At 32.2% G+C, this 20,518-nt stretch overlaps 1 protein-coding gene across 2 annotated transcripts; it reads right to left on the reverse strand.

The window, feature by feature from the left end:
- Positions 1–4,975: 4,975 nt before the first annotated feature.
- On the reverse strand, positions 4,976–16,804 carry LOC131855023 (metaxin-1). Of its 2 annotated transcripts, none has more exons than XM_059206231.1 (6): positions 16,581–16,804; positions 16,356–16,502; positions 14,636–14,905; positions 12,943–13,177; positions 12,495–12,649; positions 4,976–5,350 (listed from the first exon to the last, which is right to left on the reverse strand). In XM_059206231.1, exons 1-6 carry the CDS (start codon positions 16,656–16,658, stop codon positions 5,219–5,221), a joined length of 1,017 nt encoding a protein of 338 aa, XP_059062214.1. In that variant the 5' UTR covers positions 16,659–16,804; the 3' UTR covers positions 4,976–5,218. The 2 variants fall into 2 exon arrangements, with proteins under 2 accessions (XP_059062214.1, XP_059062215.1); XM_059206232.1 differs by lacking the exon at positions 4,976–5,350 and adding an exon at positions 10,674–11,024 and having other exon boundaries at positions 16,581–16,801.
- Between the last annotated feature and the right edge of the window lie 3,714 nt (positions 16,805–20,518).

Raw genomic sequence — 20,518 nt, forward strand, 5'->3', positions numbered from 1 at the left:
ATAAGGACTAAATTTGTTAAAAAGAATTTTGCGGGCACAGATCTGTGACAAGACTGTAATATGGTTGAAGAGGCTGCACAGATCTATGTGAAAACGTTCGAAGGGTTAATAATGTGTACTAAACGTGAAAACATAAATTATCTATTTTGTATTAGGCCATTCCATTGAAATTGAAATCGTATTATAGTAGACGCGCATAAAATTTATTTTTATTATACATGTATAAAATATGATATATGAATATACAAGTTTGAGTATTAGAAAGAATGTGAGTATACTTATTTATAACATCTTGCTTGAGTTATGAATACTTAGGTCTCCATCTGTCTGATATTGTACACAATATCAAGTTTCAGTTCGGACGTCGTTGCTATTTAGTTTGTCAAGATTATATTTTTGTAAAAAATGTAAACTATAAGCATGCTGTAGCCTGACATGTGTTTATTTGACTACGGACATAATCGTTTCCGCGATGCCTTTATCATAAACGTGTTATTTATGAGTACAATCGTAGACTTTTATTATTATATACTGTAATTTATAATTTCGGTATGGCAACCCTATCAACTTTAAACATATGACATTTATGTGTATTATATACAATATGTATACATATTGGTGAATATTTTAATATATTGATTGAACTGCTGTATATGATGACGAAATTTAAAAGAAGGTTTATTATAACTTACATTTTAGTAACAAGTCGTATATCTAACTCGCTACCTACTTCACCCTGTTACCATTTTATTATTTATGGTATGACTTATGTACAAAGACTAATATTTAATTTTTAAGCCTAAGTTGTTGTAAATAAGGCAGCTAAAGTTATATTATAATTTGTCTTTAAGTTTTTGTCTAACTCTGCATTTTTAAAACGTCTTAAACGTCAGTGTTATGTAGATATCAAACCTTTCTTTTTACCCTACTACTCGTGAGAAGGATAATGTTTTTCCTGGTATATTTTTTTTACTTTTGTTATCAGCATATACTGGGAGAGTGTCAGGCGAACTGACTTACTATAGTAGTCATACTAACTAAACCGTCAAAGCTAAATAAGTAACCATAATAAATTAGCCCTCCTAATGAAGCGCTCCCACTTAAGTACTCCCAAACATAACATATATTGTACATATAATCGGGATATTTACCGTGATATGAAGTTCAAATGCTCCCAATAACACATATTGTACATATGTTATCGGGATATTTACCGATGTGATAATATAATAGTTCCCGATATAATGTGTACAATTATAAAAGATCGTGAAAGCTTAAGATAACATATATCTTCTAAACTACGCTACATAGTAATGTCTAATATGTAGTGAGATATATACTGCACTCCCATGAACCTACGTATCTTAACTTTAAAAAATTAGCAGATGGTTTCCAAGGGACACCCAGGTCCCACGCATGTTTTGCAAATATGTGCCTTCTCAGAAATGGAGCATGCTTTTGCTTGAGCGTTACAGGAAGACAAATAAACTGTAAATGTTTGTTCAAACTTTGAACATATACTGAGTTTTATATGCCATACCACACCATATACAGATTTGTATTTTTTTATGATTTGCACCTGGAAGGCGATTGTAGATGTGTATAGACATATATATTTTTTTAAACAGTAGGTCTTGGGACCCTTTCCACCACCACCCTGTTTAAATTTCTTTATTTCGCGGGAAATAAACAGCAATTAGGAAATTATGATTATTAAAATTGTGTGATTATAATTAGTAGGTGTGATGAAGAAATTTGGCGTTTAAATTGTATAATTGAAAATCTAATTGTATTATTCAAATTGTATTATTAAAATTACAAATATATGTTTGAAAAATGTCATAGAACTTTTAGGTTAGGTGTATAAAGTTTAAAAAATTTTTGGTACAATTTTTATATAATGTATGTTGCTACAAAAACGTATTGTAGAATTGATCATTTCATATGGTAATCGACCGTTTTGTGAAATAGTTGTATTTGATGATAATGACGAACGGCTAGAACAATTACGATGAAAATTTTACAGAATACGTTCTTAAAGATTTAAGGAAGTATGCTGGGAAAATTTCAACATATAGGCTATAGAAAATTAAATAATCCCTTCAAAGAGTTCCTCTTGTTGGGAATTTTTTTTTTCAGTTCTAATTTCAAAGCAATCTCCGGCTACTGCATAAACCAGTGCACGGAATTAAGAAATTCTTTCGCTATTTGAAAGATACATCTCACAATGACATTGGCTACATGTGCAAAACTCACAAAATTGTGAGTATGCAGACATAACCGTGGCTTTTCGATAGTGATTTCATAAAATGCAGTAAATTTTCAAGAATTGGTTCATTACTTTCTGGTATGATCAATTCTACGACGGTAATACGTACCAATTATACATATATTGAGGTTTTTTTAATAATTGTAATGATAAACAAACTAACGACCCATCTGTTGGAAAGTGATAACAGTCGCATGTACACGAGCTGTCCGATCCCCCTCCGATCGATCTCCCATCAAATACAGAACAGGGATCGAAATTACGACGGCATGAATCGAGGTTCGAAGCCTTAACGGTGACCTCAGACTAAAGTCATATGCGTCAAGCAGGAGTTGTCCTTCAGCCGCTCCATAAGTCCTTCCGCCGGATTTTCTTCTATATTCGTCCGCTCTATAAAACTTATGTCCCACCCTCCTAGGAGAGGTATTAAATTTTGTGACATTACATTTCAATTTTAGTATTAATACACTAATTTTAACTGTTCACATGTGACCAACTGTGACACTGGGGGAGGGGGTACTAAAATTGTTGCGACGTAATCAATCGCCCCTAACGTGATATCAAATTGTATTCTCTGTTGTAGGGCATAGTGTTCCTTATTTATATTATTACAATAATAAAAAGAATGTAAATTATTTGGTAGCATCCTATATCTATAATCGAGTATATAAACACTTACTCGATATGAGAATAATCTTAATAACTTTTAATTTTTTATTTATTCATTTTATATCAAACCAGTTGCTGTAATTAGTCGATAGTGTATTAAAACTGTATGAGCAAATGTAACATTGTTGACTTGTTAAATAAGAATTAGGTGTTATCTAATTTGTCGGTACATCATCGTTGCAGTTTGTTAGAGAACTTATTGTACTTTTGTTTCGGTATACAAATCACGTAGCACTTAGCATTTTACCGAACTAGGGAACAATCAATTTAGAAACGTATTTTATAAGGTATATTTTTATTATAGCAAAAAGAACATGTTGTATAAAGTTTTTAAATTTTTATTTAATATTTTGTAAATTAATGTTAGTTGTTTATTATTTATACACATTTCTCAATGGATGGAATTGAGGCAATACAAGAAGAACTATCTCAATTCCATATGTACATTCAATTTATTTTTTATAGACAGTAGGAGCGCATTACATTTTTTTATATTACTATATGGTAGAGAATGGCATATGATGGCAAACGGTTACCGTAGCCTATGGAAATAATCTTAATTCATAAACTTAATATTTGAGTAGTAGTATCTTTTATTCTTCCACTCGGAAAGTAGACTCATCACAAGAACGATTTAGAGACTTGCGTGTCGAATACGCCACTTATTTAAAGCTGAAATGTTCAAGCAAACCCATAAAGTTAAAACTGCAACATTTGCCAGTGAATATAATAAATTGTAGTTTTTGTAGAGTGTAAATTCCAACATATAATTGTCTCTTTCTTTCATCCCCGTTTTGTTTCTCTTTCAAGCTATTTTCTTAATGTGTAAGAAAGAGAAAACACTTATATGAAAACTTAAAATAATCTATTTTAAGTTTTACTTACGTACTGTATGAGGCTTAGATTTAGTTTTTCATAAAGGACAAGTCTACACGAGATAATGTACCGTCAAATAAGGTGACCTTAGTGTGTATATTGTAATATAAGTTGGACATAACATTATATTGATGTAATTAATAATTTTACGAATGTTATATTGTAAAGAAAATTAATATAAATCCCATACAGAAATTATGCTTTTGTAACATAAGTATTTATTGTCTATATCACACTAATAGCCATGGTATTTTTGTGCCATCGATTTGAAATGCTACTTCTGTTTTATGTGCGCTTAAACTATGCAATAGATATGTAGAATTATATTTTATCCCAGTGTAGAGATTATTGAAGTATTCTATGTACCAAATTCTGTTGTTAATAAGTAGGTACCTGACAACGTGAAATGCAATGTTCAAAAGCAAGAAATAAAAAATATTGTGGAATAAATCTGCATTTATTTTTCTTTATTTGTCCTATATGTTTCTAAACATGTTAATATCTTACTGTTTTTATCTGCAACGGTTCACCTGATGGTAACTGGTAACCCTATATACATAACTGCACCTCAGTCACAAGTCATGTTTTTTTTTCATATTACAATGGTGGCAATCAAGCATACGGCCCATCTAATGGTAAATGGTTATCGTAGTCATGTGACGACTGTCGTACCCGTTATGCCATTCTGTTCCAGAGTACTAACATATTGACATTCCGTATCCTGTAATTCCACTGGTATATTCCATCCTTTAATCAAAATGGCTTACAAAGCAATCTTATCTAATACAAATAATGTGTATTCAAATAAACTTAATATAAGCACTTGTGACTAGTTATATATTTTAGATCCTACTACTCATTCGGAAAGCAGAGTCGTCACAAGAAGATTGAGCTGCTTGGTAATAGATGATATAGAACACACAATTGTGTACAAAGTCTACAATAATTCACTAGCTTCTATTCAACTACTACAAATATATGTTTATTTTCGCGTTTTAGCACAAAATATTTATTTCTCCTTGACTAATACTCCGGTCTCTATTAGTCTCCATTTTGTTTTTTTTCTATCGTAGTTTGTAGAATGTTGCAAAAGTCTGCGCTAACGGTACCGATGGGATACTAGTGGAGGACGAAACCCATCGTGGTAGTTACCAGTTAGCAATTATTCGTCATATCATCATCATCTGCTTCTTCCTTATCCAATTTATTTGGGGTCGCGTAATATGTTTTCCTCTTCCATTCATCCCTGTTGGCAGTCATCTCGTTATTTACTTCCTTTCTTACCATATCATCTTTCACACGGTCCATCCATCTCTTTTCCGACCTTCCTCTGCTCGTTATGACCTCAATTTTTGCCCTAAATCGGGATATATAATATGGTCATTAAGTATACAGACATCATAGCTACTTCGGTTGTTCTGAATTACTCTGTGCAGATGTTCCAGCATTCAGTTTCTTTGTAATATTGAAATGTTTCTTCGCTATACGGAACCTGTTTAGTAGCATTGTATGGCGCCAACTCCACTTCGACCAACGCTGAAATTAAATCACTCTTGCTTTTAAAGACTGTGCGACGAGGAGCAATTTGTCTGCAAATATTACGATGTTAAGACTGGGAATTGGCCGGGTTTGGGTTATTAATTTAATTTAAATGCCTTTTAAATTGAATAAATAACACAAACCTAAAATATATTTTTCTAAATGGATGATAATGGAATGTTGCATCACAGTGGAAGATTATTCACATTATGAATATAAAATCAACTCAGTTACCCCATTATGGCTAGTTCACCAAGAATTAACTATAATGGTTCAAACAGGGCCGCGTGGAGATCATTAGCCATAATCCCCATTATTAATAATCGTCCTCCACTTTTAGATACTAGTTATGTCTGTAACACCAGGTGTTCATTGTGTTTTCTCATAGTAGGTATAAATTTATTAGTGTAAGCCATATTTGGTAAAAATGTATCAAAATCTCCCTTCCCATAGTAGGTACGGAATCGGTTGTAGTTAGCCATGTCTGGGCAAAAAACCTTTACTAATTTTCTTACAAGTTATGTTATAGTTATTTCGTTTTAGTGGCGTCTCGACCTCGCTTCTTGATACATGTGACGAGATGCTGACATTTGTGGAAGAATTTGTTCATATTGTCACTCAAATATTAATTAATAAAATCTACATAAGGCGCAGCCGGTGACTACAAAGGTAAGGTAAAAAATTGTCTCTTGCAAAGTAGATAGAGAAATAAATCTACTGACTATAATTAAATCAAATGATACAAATTTCTCATAAATTAAGGCATAAAGCTGGTAAAAGCATATCAAACAAATACATTCACGGTTATTTTAAGTATAAAGGAAAACAAGCTATCGCCTATATACATTTTGTCATAACAATATTGCAAAGAATAAATAAACTCATTTCAAAAGTGAGCAAGATTAAAACTTAATAGAATAAATAAAAGCAATAACGTGTCATAACATTACTTTATTCATGCATCTCTGAATAAATTAAAACAAAAATTCTCATATATAAAACCAAATCTACAAACAAATATCTAGTTAACGCAATAAAGGTCTAATGCGTTAAAATTAAAAATTAAATTCCACTTTCTAAATTCCCTCAATATTTATGTACATTTGGACCAACCACTGCCGATATTGCCAATGAATTCTTAAAAAATAGAGACCTGACCACTCTATTTTTTAAGAATTCGTTGGCAATATCGGGCAGTGGTTGGTCTCCTAAATGTACACAAGCATCATAGACAATTAACTGAGTTGTACTACTAGTAATTGAAACTGTCGAATAATTCATAGATGATGATTAAATAAAAGGTAAAAGTTAAAGTTAAATATCAATTAGTATTATACTAATAAACCAATTTCTATAATTATGTAACGCAATTGCAATGCTGTTACTAACAATTCTCCATTGTAACAGATGAAAATCTACAGATAGAGATCATAAGGGATCTGGTGTATAATAGATGGATTTGCGATTGCCTATGAACCATTATTAGCAAGCTATATTGTAGGGTTTGTTATTTCAACTGTTGAACGCGTAATTGCAATATTTTAAATTATAATCTTTTAGAAATTTATTAGTAACAGCGTTACTAACAATTGGTAATAACATTACTGGAAGTCTATATGAACGTTCGAACCTATATAGTGCAGAGTGTTAGTCATAAAAGGTGCACTTGTTGACTTTTGACTTGCCAAAAGCCAATAAGTCCATGATACTGAACTACTATCACCAAGAAACAAAGATAAAACTAAAAATAAATACTGAACTTGTTTACAATAAAAATTACTTTCAAATTTCAGTTTACTCAGATATTCAATTTTGTGAAAATGTGCTGGTTTTCTGCTTGCTCCATTATGACTAACTCTGTATACAAATAAAATTTCTATTTCAGACAAATTGGAATCCATTGTTAAGTGGAGTAATTAAAAACAATTCATCAATGAGACATCACATGTCATGTTTATTACATCACGTATATTTGGCATAATAGGAACATAATATAAATAATATTTTTACAACACTACTATGCTCGAAAACAATAGTAAAATTACATAAATGCTACAAATGCTGTACCTAAGTTCGTTATACTTTTAAATATGGTGCTAGTATATATGTATACATATAATTTTAGGGCTATGTTCTACTGATATGAAACACATAGCTGCCTCATTAACAATTGAGTGGTTAGCGGTTAGGTCGCATGCCTAATCCTTGTTAATGTGTAATTACTTAGAACTTTTATTTTAAAAAAGCAACACGCAAGTCTCTTGCTCGTTCTTTTTGTGATGAGTCTGCTTTCCGAATAAGTTATTTAAAAAAAGAGTTGGGGAAACTAAAGTCAGGGAAAATGTTTAATCGTTTAAGACTTATTTACTTATAAAATAAAAAAAAATACATTATATTTCACTAGCATCATTTTAAAAAGTATTCTCTCATATACATTGAGGATGGACTGAGCGTTTCATAACCAACTATGAAGAAACATTTTTTATTTATTTACTTAAAAATCAGGTTGAGTTTACTCTTGACTTATTTCAAGTTACGCTAAACAGCACACCAAAAATTACTAATTAGATCTTTAAACAAATTTATACGCGATGATAAAAAAGTTCTGTGGTGACACTTTCAAGAGAGTATACCTGAGTCCATTCTCCATGTTTACGTGAACTACACGGCACGTGCATTTCAAGTCACAAATTCACAACAATAAACTAACTAACTAAACTACAATAGTAAGCGCCATTTATCTTTGAGCGATGACGTTGTACCATTTAATAATACAACGAAACAATAAATAGACAATGACAATGTAATAGTTATTCATTATTTAACAATATCTATAATCTATGTTCGAGCTCAGAGGAATATTGAGTTGAAATCAGTCGTTTTTATGTAATTTGAATGGAAAAACAAAATGACGGTACCCCTAATGGTAAATGATTACCGTCGCCTATACAATAGCTGCCTTTACACGTACGTAGGAACAGGGGCGGATCGTGATATTGTGGGGCCCTGGGCTAAATCTACTTAGGGGCCTACCTACCGTACCTAATTATATTACTCAACTAAAAATTAAACACCAAAAACAAGGGACTAGAAATGTCCTTTTCCTTTCGATAGACGCGGACTTGCATGGGTTGATTGAACATTTTAGATATTATTTTATATTCTATATATAAATATATCGTTTCAGTGGGGACTGGGGGCGCTTTGTATCCTCGGGGCCCTGGGCAGCAGCCCAAAAAGCCCTTAGATAGATCCGCCCCTGCGTAGGGACGAATATAGACGAAGAGAACGAGGAAGACTGCACGCATGTTGCCTGCACATTTCCGCGTTCTTTATTCGATTCAAAATGGCGGATAATTAATTGTTAAGTTATTAATAATTTATAATTTTACCACGAGTATTTGGAAATTTGTGGTATAAAAATAAAATTAAAAAAAAAGTGAAATGACATGAAACATAGACGCAATCACGCGTGATAGAGTAAAAACAAAAAATAGTTCATTGCAATCACTCGTGATTGCGCGCGCTGGCTTCCCCGCGCTAAAGCGTGCGCGATCCGTGCTCGCGCGGAGATCGTAAAGTAATAATAATAATAATCTCAACAATTCACACAGCGCCATCTAGTCCCACGTTATGCTATCTAAAGCTTGTGTTACGGAGACTAGATAACTGATACAAGTACATAGGTTTTTTTTTCGTAAATACATACATATTATACATAGAGAACACCCAGACCGATACAAACAATCATACTCATGAATACAAATGTTTGTGCCGTGCGAGGAATCGAACCCGCGACCATCGGACGTAAAGCGATGTGCTAGACCGCTAGACCAACGAGGTCGTCACAGTGTGTCGCGTAAAGGTAGCTAATGAACTCCTATTGGCTCACTTTATCATGTGATGGCACTCATGCGTTCCCATTCCAGATGACTAAGATGTCATGCTTCTAATGTGTAATAATGTAATCTGTAACTTCACTGTTTTATTGAGATTAAAATTATTTTTACCGCACCAATCTTACAAAGCAACTGGCTGAAAAGATAAAACCTACCCACGACATCGACTGACACATTATGTACAATAAATCATTAATTTATGTATATACGAGGCCAGGAAATGATTAAATATAAATAAAAAGAGTTTAACACTCATCCAAGAAGTGTTAATAATATCGAGAACACAATGTCTACTAAATTCCTCTCTAAATTATTACGACCCAATTATTTTCCTCTGAGTTCGCATGAAACTGCAATATATACATCAGTCGAAAGCAAGGCTGTTACACTTGCAAAATTAAACATATGTTGTGCCACAATTAATTATAGTTCACCAATTATTACCAACAAATATGACACTAATAAATACCTCATAAACATATTTTGAAATAATAAAATTAAGTATTTTCAATATGAATATATAAAAAATCATAATTAATAATATATAAATAAATAGCAAAATGAATTCTATATTTTAGGACACATTTAATCATAGTTTTTATTCTAAAAAAATTCCCATAAACATATCTGAAATAATAAAATTTAAAATTTGTGACTGACAATATTGAATACGTTAAATTAATTGAATGGATGTATGAGATATTTTGATTTGTACATAATGTATTCAATAATAAAAAGTATGCTGTACATGTATACAAAAACATATAAGAGCATATAGCTCGCCTATTCGAAATTTGCACCTAAAGATTACCTAGATGTTATAATTGCTTGAACTTTAAGACAATAAACATTCAAAAATGTTAATCCAGATAGAGTAATCTAACAATCCATTACCTCAGCAAATATCCTGCGATTTCTCAAATAAATAACCTTAACCTTCTATAATATGGCACAGCTTGTGACTTTTTATATGCATTTGTTTTTCGAAGTAGGTAGGTGTTATTTTGCCGAAGCTCATATCATTACTTGAATGTATTTACATATATTATTTTGTTTAATTCCGCTTCAATTAGCATGTGTGAGACTACAAATATTTAGTGCGGAAAGCTGACCACCGCTACTGGAAGCGTTACCATTAAGTCTACACCCATATTGCAACATGCTAATGGTAGCAGAATAAAACTAAATATTATAAATCCATAAAAAAATATATATCTCCCATTTACATCATACATACTCAAGTTATTTCTACATTAAATCAGTACCATGAATTATTATATATTTATAAATGAGTTAATGTACAAAATAAAAAATTAATTAATTATGATAATTAAAATCTTCATTGAGCAGTAACAGGGTTCAGAATTCCATTAGTTGTCATTGTCTTTTGGTTGAAGAGAACTTATAATTTATGTATGTATGTATGTATTATAAATTTTTAAGTAAGAGCATATTTTTTATATCAGAGAATTAAAAAGGAACTCATTGAAAAATCTGGTCTCAGATGATGTATTAATGCAAAAACGGAATGTAAATAAACAATTAAAATTACGTATGAGCAGCCTGTTTATACAAATCATTAGGATTAAACAAATGCAACGTTTAACAGCTTTGCTTCGACTGGTGCAACTAAGTCAGCGGCGTCAGCTCGAGCGTCAGCACGAACGTCAGCGCGAGCGTCAGCGCGAACGTCAGCGTCAGCGTCAATTGTCCTCTTCCTCATTCTCAAACATGTCGTTGTAATCTCGCGACTGTTCGAAATCTTTCAGCTCCTGAACACAAAACGTTATGTTCTGAGAATGAATAAGATTACAAGATGGCTAGTTTGAGGCGTATTACATTATCAAATTTTGATGATTCTAATATATTTAGATACTTGTACGAAGCTATTGTACTTTTAAAGACAGACATGAACTATGACTTCATAATTATATTTTTAACAACACAGCACTATCTGGTTTAAAGCTAAGCGGGGCGGATGCTGATATAAATACATAGATACATTTTATTGTTAAATATATACACAATATATGTAGAAAACACACAGAGCGATACAAACAATACTTATGAATACAAATATTTGTACCGTGCGAGAAATCGAACCCGTGAGAATCGGAAGTAAGGCAGTGTGCTAAACAACTTAACCACCGGGACCGTCATTGAACAATATGACTAAGTTTAATATCCTATGTCATTTAAGACATAGTAGTTTTTGACAGTACTGGTAGGCGCTTTTGTACTATGAGAAAACAAGCAATGATCATATAGAGGCACAATCCAGGGCTCCCAAATTCACATTCTAAGTGTTCCCTTCGTGAATTTGGCTGTATGAAATCCAAAACGTAGTGAATTTCTTTCTTTTTCTTTTAGATAGATAAGAAAGAAAGAAAAGAAGATTGTTGTCAATAACATGAAATTATAATAAAGCTTTTCATGTCTTGAATAGCTTTATTATAATTTCATATTAATTCTGCTGAACAGTGGGGCCCCATTTTTTATTACAGTTTTATTAAAACGCAAATATCGCTATCCGTCAAATTGACAACACTGCCAACCGAACGTATAACTTTCGAATTTCTCTCAACTGAGTCATGATTAAAGTAGGGTTGTCATATTCATTTTGAAAATGAGAAAAATTTTGAAAAGTTCAGTTCGATTGAGATTTTCTGGTAAGGGTTCGAGGGCCCCCTGAGCTTGAGGGCCCCGGGGCACCTAGGTAGCTTCGCCACTTTATCTGACAGGGAGTCTTCATATTTGACATGAAATATCCTATGTTGTATATAGGACTTTAAGAGATTTTCACACGTCTTTTGTAACTATATTGTATATTGTTAACTGATCAGTGTAGTTGTGTGTATTTACTTTATATTACTGTAACTTGTTTGTGTGTCCTTTAACGCAATTTAATAAAATATCCGTGCTCATATAGCAAAAAGGTCTGAGGTAAATAGTTCAATTGGAAACCTTCTTTTTTTATAGCACAAACGAGCTTGCGGCTTACCTGATGGTAAGCGATTACCGCCGTCATGAGCACCCGGCATGCCAGGGGAATTGCAAGTGCTTTACAGCGTTTTAAATAAGCTCTTTTCTTAAATGTCCGATCATAAACAATTTCCGAAACAATACGGTAATGTTTCGAAAATTGTACTGTATTGTATTGGACAGTGATTCCACAATGTGGTTGTGCCTGCTTGATTGAGAGTTTTAAAATAATAGTCAAATTAATATGATTTGTTACTCACTTGGAACATTCCATTGGCAAATGCGTAGCCAGTCATTGCGATAGCTGCAAACAAGGCCGCTAGTATTTTATTACGGGTTTGATTTGGAAAGTTGGCTGCTTCTCTGTCTGATTGTGTCCCTGTTGAATGTTTTTTTGCGTTCTGCCTATTGTATTCTGTAAAAGAAAATTGGAACCGTGTGGAGGTCAACCTGACATAGCACATTGCTAACAATGGAGTTATCAGTTCTTCTGTTCAGAGGCTTCTATACCGCTGGGAGGAACTTGGCTACTCTAGTAGGTTGGGTTCTACATGTACAAAGAACCAAACAAAAGGCTAAATGCGGACTTAAGAGTCCAACATACATAATACCATATGCAGTAAGAAATACACTAACGCCTAATAATAGGATAAAGACAATGATGAAATAGTCTCCCCTGTCTATTATAGAAACAAAATAGATAATTACCATCTGTAACATGTCTGAAATTCTTCTGGTTAATCCTGGCCACAAACCTTGATAAATTGGCTATACCCTTCACTTGGTTTGACAGTTGGGCATTAGGGAATGGTGCTTTAACTAATGGTGCTAAGTATGCAAATACGGTTGCATCAAATGATGATGGTCGATTCCCAAAGAAGTATTCACTCTCTCCCAGTCTGTCTGATAGAGTTTTAAGGCACTTTTCCGCTTCACTGTATATCTGAAAGGTAACAATTTGACAATAAATTAAAAATACATGAAAGTATTTTTTTGGGATGAATATTGAATGGTGTAAGAGCATCAGTGTAGAATGATAATATATCATCTTCTACTACAGGTCTTGTATCAGATGAAGTAAGGTCTGTTAATCTATCATGGTGAATTAATAAAGAATAAACCATATGGGACACAGTTACCTAAATACATCAAAATAATAATGGCATTTAATAAAGCCTAGTAAGACAAATCCAATATTATCTACTAAGCTCTACCGTGTCTAAACTGTGTCACCCCACCTTACATTTTCCTATTGTCATTTAGTGTATAAGATCAATATTTTTATGTACATATTGTCAGTCTATTTTCATCCTTACTAATATTATAAATGGAAAAGTAACTCTGTCTGTCTATCTGTCTCGATTTCACGCCAAAACTACTAAACCGATTTAAATTAAATTTGGTACACAGCTAGTCTAGACCCTTTTTCGCATTAAAAAGGGTTGTAAGGAGTTGAAAAGGTTATGTATGGAAGTGTTGTCATTTTTGAAGATGAAACGATGAAACTTTTTGATTTGGCTTTTATTGGGTTAGGTTATTAAAAATTTTTTCATTATTTGGTCAAGGTCACTATTTTCCCGGACGAAGTCGCGGGTACAGCTAGTCTTTAATATACATCGTCTCAACCAGCAACATCATATTATTATCCCGTAACGCTCCAGCATATATATATATATATATGGTATGACTTACATACGCTTTCTTAGGTATAAGCTTGTTAGGCAAATAATAGGTATGACAATTGAGTGTAGATTGTTTCCAGTAGATTTGTAGATTGAATCCATATAATATATTTTTTACTTACTAAGTATATTCTTACATAGCAATCTGCCTAACATTGCTAACAGTATATCTAGTCTCATTTCCAATAATTCTACGCCCCTTATACATATTTACAGTGCTATAATGGTGATGAAAAAACTAAGAATGTGGATAATTAAATCATAATAAGAGCCCTGGACTATTCACAGCGAGCTATCTACTCCCAAGTAAGCAGAGTGTTATGAGTACTACAGAACTAATATAAATACTTTGATACATATTTTTTTGTAAATACATGCACAATATATATAGAAAACACCCATAAATCTATACATACAAATAAAATTGGAGAGTCTATTTGTAATATTGATACTACATGCATATGAAAATGACACCAAAATAACATGTTTTAAAATTTTTGTTTGTCTGTCTGTCTGTTTGTTATATATATATAATCTGAAATTGCTGGACCCATTTTGATAGAACTTTTTCTGGCAGGTAGCCGATGAAATAAGTAGTAACTTAGGCTACTTATATTTTAGAAAAATTCTTTTATTTCAGAAAAATAAAGTCAAATTCCACGCAGACAAAGACGCAAGTACAACTAGTTGTAAAATTTGTCCATACAGATATTACTTACAGTCTTTTCAATCTCTTGTAGATCTGTATGTTCACCATATAATGCATCAATCATTTCCTTGGCAGCATTCTGATATCGAGAAGGGTAGAAGAAGTTGAAGGGGATCCGTAAGGCTTTAGCATATGCAGGTCGTGTCAGATCACTGTAGTTCTTCTCATCCACCCACCAGGCATACTGGTAAGCAGGGTACAACTTGTCTCGGAGGTATTGTGTGAAGGCACTGGCTTCTGCAGCTTGTATTGTGTTCAAATGCACATCTGTACTATAATGCTAATCAAACATAAGAGTGAAACAATCAGAAAGTGAAATTTAATGAAACAAAAGTGTTTATTTTAGAAATAGAAATAGAAATAGAAATAGAAATAATCTTTATTCAAATAAACTCATTACAAGCACTTTTGAATAGTCATATTTTGATTCTACCACTCATTCGGAATGCAGATTCATCACAAGAAGAATGAACAAGAAACTTGTGTGTTGCTCTTTTTAATAGATGTTTTTTTTTTATATAAATAATTACAGTATAACAAGTAAGAGGCATGCGATAATCAACATAGAAGTCGCTACGCACTCATTATTAATGTAATCAGATAATATTGTCAGTGCTATGGATTTAAAGTTTTTCTATAAAAATATTATTATCGTTAACAAATTCTTCAATTTTATAGTAAGCTTTTTTGCAAAGGAACTGTTTTATTTGACATTTAAATCTTTTTTCTGGCAGATTTATAACATACTCTGGTATTTTATTGTAAAACCTTACGCAATTGCCATAAAACGAATTACTAACTTTAGCCAAACGACATTTAGGTAAAATCAGTTTGTTATTGTTAAGTAAGCTTTTATTAGTGCAATCACTAACTCTTTTGAAACTGTCTATATTCCTTCTGGCATAGATGATATTTTCATAAATTTTAGAAATATTGGAATAGTAGATAAGTTGTAACTTAAAAAAAATATTGATGAGCAATATTTACTAATTTAATCTAATTTTTATTAACGGGCACGCAAATTATATGAAAGTATTTATTAATGTCTAATATTCATAGTAACTGTACACATTATTAAGGGACAGCCAATTTGTAACTTTTGACGGGATTTTATTTATTCATTTATTTTAAAGATTTTAAGGACCAATATAAGATACAGCAATAAAAATATGTTGTTTCTATATAATTCTAATGGTCTTATACTAACTGTTCTCATATTTATGCATGATATGCATGCTGTGGTTGCATATTTATGCAACCACAGCATGCTTTTGGGTTACAAGATTATATTGTTACTACTATTACACATTTCAATAATATTAACTAAAGTGAGCATTAGGTAAAATCTAAAACTACAGATATTTCTCAAACATTTCAATATTACAGACACATGATATAATAATTGTTATTAATAAATATAATCTTCTTTAATAGTAAAATAACAATCATATCAATACGGTTACATCTTATAGAGTAGTCAGAGGTATTGTCACCTGTCTACACTGCTGTTAAAGCAAGATATCACATGTGCAATGAGTTACAATGTATTTAACTACATGTAACTCCTTCGAGGTAGAAAAAAACACACAGCAGTGTCTCAAATTAATTAGGTTCTGATATACATTTTTTGATGTTTTATAGGATTTTTTACCTTTGGGGTGTATAAGATAACATAGTAAATCAAGAGCTAAAACGATTTATAATATTATGTATTATCATATAATGATTACCAAGGACTTCAAATAGTCAACAACTTCCTCGAAATTTGTGAGAACGTTCCGTCCATCTCTCATAACTGGCAGTCTTCCTTTTGGTGTGAAATATGGATTGTTAGCTTCCCGAACTCGAACTGGTACACCGATAAATTTCATATAGGTCTGTGAATAGACCAGGAAACATTAATAATTGCCGGCGTATTTTGTTTTATGTAGTTGAGGTTATATTATAATACCAACCAAAACTTTTAAACATTCCAAATCAACGGAGGCGAGACCCCATTCTCCTCGCCAAATATCTAATTCAATAATAGCCATAATAAACTATTTATTGACAAAATTTAAGAAAAATATTTTCATAATATTAATGGAAAATTGAACTATTGACAATTGAGAAAAAGAAAATTTAGAGAGCAAAAGAACAAGATTTTTTTTTTATTAATATATTTTAGGGTTCTGGATACAAGTCCTTTTTAGACCAACTTTTTTTCTCTTCTTTTGGCTCATTGCCCAAGTAAGTAGCATAACCCGATTTTTTTTAAAACTTTATTAACATAACACGATTGAATACAAAACATAAGAAATAAACTGTTATATGAATAGACAGTACAATTTTACGATTTCAGTAATAATTCATTTTTTTTCCACAGTATGTACAATGTGGTTATATATTGGAATAAAATATGCAAAGAGATAGCAAATCTTAAACGCGGCGGGGAATACTTTGTAAGTGTTCCTTTGCGATGTCACTAATATCACTGACAAGAAACAACCGTTGTATGTTGAAAACTTGGCATTCAAATATAATATGATTTATGTCAGCTAACATAACTCGAAGTTATACAGTGTTGCCAACATTACTAATACAAAATATTCTAAACTGCTATTAAAATTATGCCAAAAATATGGTAACATTTTTCAATATTTTGACAATGAAAAACCTCATTTATTTTTAAATATTTAATAATCAACTAAAATTGGCTATATGGGCTCAGTCCTTTTGCCTTTCCCTAAAAAGGGAAAAACCGAACCAAAAAAAATCAACCAAAATTAAATTTATTTTCTGTTATAATCAATTATGTTATCAAACGAAATTTATATATTGGTCTAAGGACCCTTTAGGGTTTAATGGGACCGGTATGTACTTTAGGTTGTACAAAAGTCCCTGAATTAATAAAATACATCTTTGTCTTCATCGACAGATTGCCAACAACAATAATAACAAAGGTAATCTTAATAAGGGTTCGGAAACGGTAAAAATTACTGTGACAAGAGTTTGTTCTCTTCATACCAACTTGCAATTGCGATAGAGACAAACTTTTGTCGGTGGTATTAATTCAAGCTTAAATTTTTATTAAATAATTATACGTTGAAGAATATGCTATGTGCTGTTATTTAGCACATAGCATATTCTACCGTCGCGTCGCTTCATCGCCGTGTGCACCGTCGTTCGGTGAGGGTACGTCGAGCGTAGAGCATATTTTTTTTTATGTATTTTGCCGCACTATAAAACTTTTTCGATTTTATGTTGATTGAGATTAGATATTTACTGTTTTTGTTTTGTTTTGATGTGTATTCTCGTTGTGAATATTTTATTATTATAAATAATGTAAGGTCGGCACCTAATTGATTATTTGATGCTTGCGAATATGGACAAATGCTTAAGTGCCTAGGTATGTTGTGTCTTAACAACATACCTACCGTGGAGTTCCTACATCTCAAAGGACTGTGCATGAAGTGCTACGAAAAGACCGGCAAGGACTGTAGCATTTTCAATAATATTCATAAAGCCTTGGTTCACGCCGATTCGCTTCGCCGTATTATGTATGTACTGTTAGATTATTAATACCCGACCAGAATGCCTACTGTAATTCACGTATACGTACGGTATCGTGCCTCTTCTGTCGTGTCACCGCGCGCGATACTCCGCGTTGTAAAATCATATTGCGCGACGTCAAAATTAAGAATCGTTATATACTTATATGGCTGTGGTGCATTTCCGGTGGGAAAATAATTTGCCATCTGATTTAGACCATTTATCTGAATTAGCTGTGTTCGTTTTGGCCAACCTGTCCCTTACAGCCTGTATACATGTCATCAATTTGAGAAAGATTCAGTGGAAGTAATCCCAGTTTGTTGGTGAAAAATGACTTACTCAGGCAGTTGTAGTAGGTATATATCGATTATTATTTATTTGTAACAATGTACAACAGGATTTCTTGTATTTATATAAATATATAGATATTAATGGACTTGAGGCGCAGGACCGAACGTATATGTATTATTATGTATATATAAATTAGTACTATATAGCAGAGCGCAAGTTTATATAAAAACAATAAATAAAAAGAATACATCTATTTTAAATATGGATAAAAGCTGCCTGTGAATCTCATTACAGGTCTAACATATATAAATTGACACGATTTTTGGTGACGGCGGGACTCAAACTCACGATTCTCTCTTATTGCTTATACTACATACATACATAAGCAGATAGCATAATACATACTTGTACTATATTATAGTATGCTAGGAAAAGTAAATTATGTCGAAGACGTACATGAATAAAGATAATTTGATTTAGGTTTAGATTTTGTTTTTTTTTTACTTAGAATTTGTTTTTATTTTGACTTAGATTTAAATTTCACCTTGGTTGAGATCGGTTGAAGAGCATGGCATATACTCCACACCGTCAGCGTCGTTATGGTTGCAGCCTGCTTTTATCACCGAAAACGACTTCAAATAGTCACGTGTCCAAGTTACGGATGTCCTAACATTTTTGCATCGATGTCTGGAAACCGTCATTGATAGCTTTTATTGTTCTTAATAGACGAGACGAAAAAACGCCGATGATCATAGAATTTGTTAATATATTTTATATAAATTAATAATTTTACATCTTATACTAACTGCCCAATATCTAATAAATATATTTTGGGTGTCACTCTATTGTTATAGGGAATAGACACAGATTATACTAAAGTACAGTATTTTTTTATAGTTGTTTATGTACCTACGTACTTTATTTATTAATTCAAATTCTAAAATAATTTATTCATGTAGGACATTTTAGCCACTTATTATTTATTTATTATATTAGACTAATATTCTCGAATAATATGGTTTATTGAAAGTTGTTCGTTTCTTATAGTTGCGACTTAGTATATCCTTGCCATGTAGCCCTGTGTAACCATACAACCATTTAAAACGAATACTTTCACTGTGCAACCATCTTCAATATTTCGTGAAACGTTCACTTCACTACTCAATGACGAGTCGTGGAGTCTCATACTCAAACTCATTTCAGAAACTGGGACCACTGTGGTCCCAACATCAGGACCGGGGCCGACCCGGGCCGTTAATAAGTTGGTAGGCGAGAAATTACTGTCAGTTTTGCTTGATACAAAGCAAACATTACATAAATTAAATAAAATTTCGCACGCACTGATGACAATGGTGTGAATCTGCTTTGCTAATCAGATTTTGATGGTATTATATGTTCCACACTTATTATATTTGGGTTATGCAAATTACTGTGTAATGGATTATCCCGGTTTTGCTCTGGTTATTGTATCAGAGGTTACAGCGGTATATATTTCCTGATAAAAATATACAATATTAGAATATAAACTCATAACTTTCCATAGAGAAATATCTAAATGACATTGTATAAGGCATCGAAATTCGTTACATATTTATTTATGATATGGGATATTATTTATCTAAAAGGATACACAGACAGACATAAAGAGCGCGTCCTATTTATAGGTACAATTTAAGTTTTAAGAGGTATGTGTGAGGTTTTCTTGAAATAAAAAACATGAAAATTCAACATGTGTACTAATAATACGAGATAAAGAGTGTATTTTGTTAAGAGCAGTAGACTATGGAACCACCGCACTGATTTGAGAATTCTTTCGCTGTTTTAAAGGTACATTATTCCAGATTGGTATGGATTATATGCTATGTTAGTTTTGTATGTAACAAAACAAAGTTATAAGCACTCCGATGGTGCTAAAGCAGGCCAGTATACAATAATTAAAGATTATGGAGGGATAGGGGAATATGATCCGGTGGAATGATTTGGTGAGTAATTCGTGCAGTGTATGAAAAAAAAATCATTTTTATTAATCGTACAAAATATAATTTCATTTATTTACAACTATTGTTAGGGT

This window comes from Achroia grisella, unplaced genomic scaffold (genome assembly GCF_030625045.1).
Source record: "Achroia grisella isolate CSIRO2021 unplaced genomic scaffold, CSIRO_AGI_Agris_v1 utg1295, whole genome shotgun sequence".
NCBI classification, from domain to species: Eukaryota; Metazoa; Arthropoda; class Insecta; order Lepidoptera; family Pyralidae; genus Achroia; species Achroia grisella.

Coding starts and splice junctions, on each gene's coding strand:
- LOC131855023 (XM_059206231.1), bottom strand. CDS start 16,658: ATGGCTATTATTGAATTAGATATTTGGCGAGGAGAATGGGGTCTCGCC. Junction 12,650..12,942: donor TTTCAGACATGTTACAGATG/GTAATTATCTAT, acceptor TTTCTTTTACAG/AATACAATAGGCAGAACGCA. Junction 5,351..12,494: donor TTGCCAATGGAATGTTCCAA/GTGAGTAACAAA, acceptor ATTTAATTTCAG/CGTTGGTCGAAGTGGAGTTG.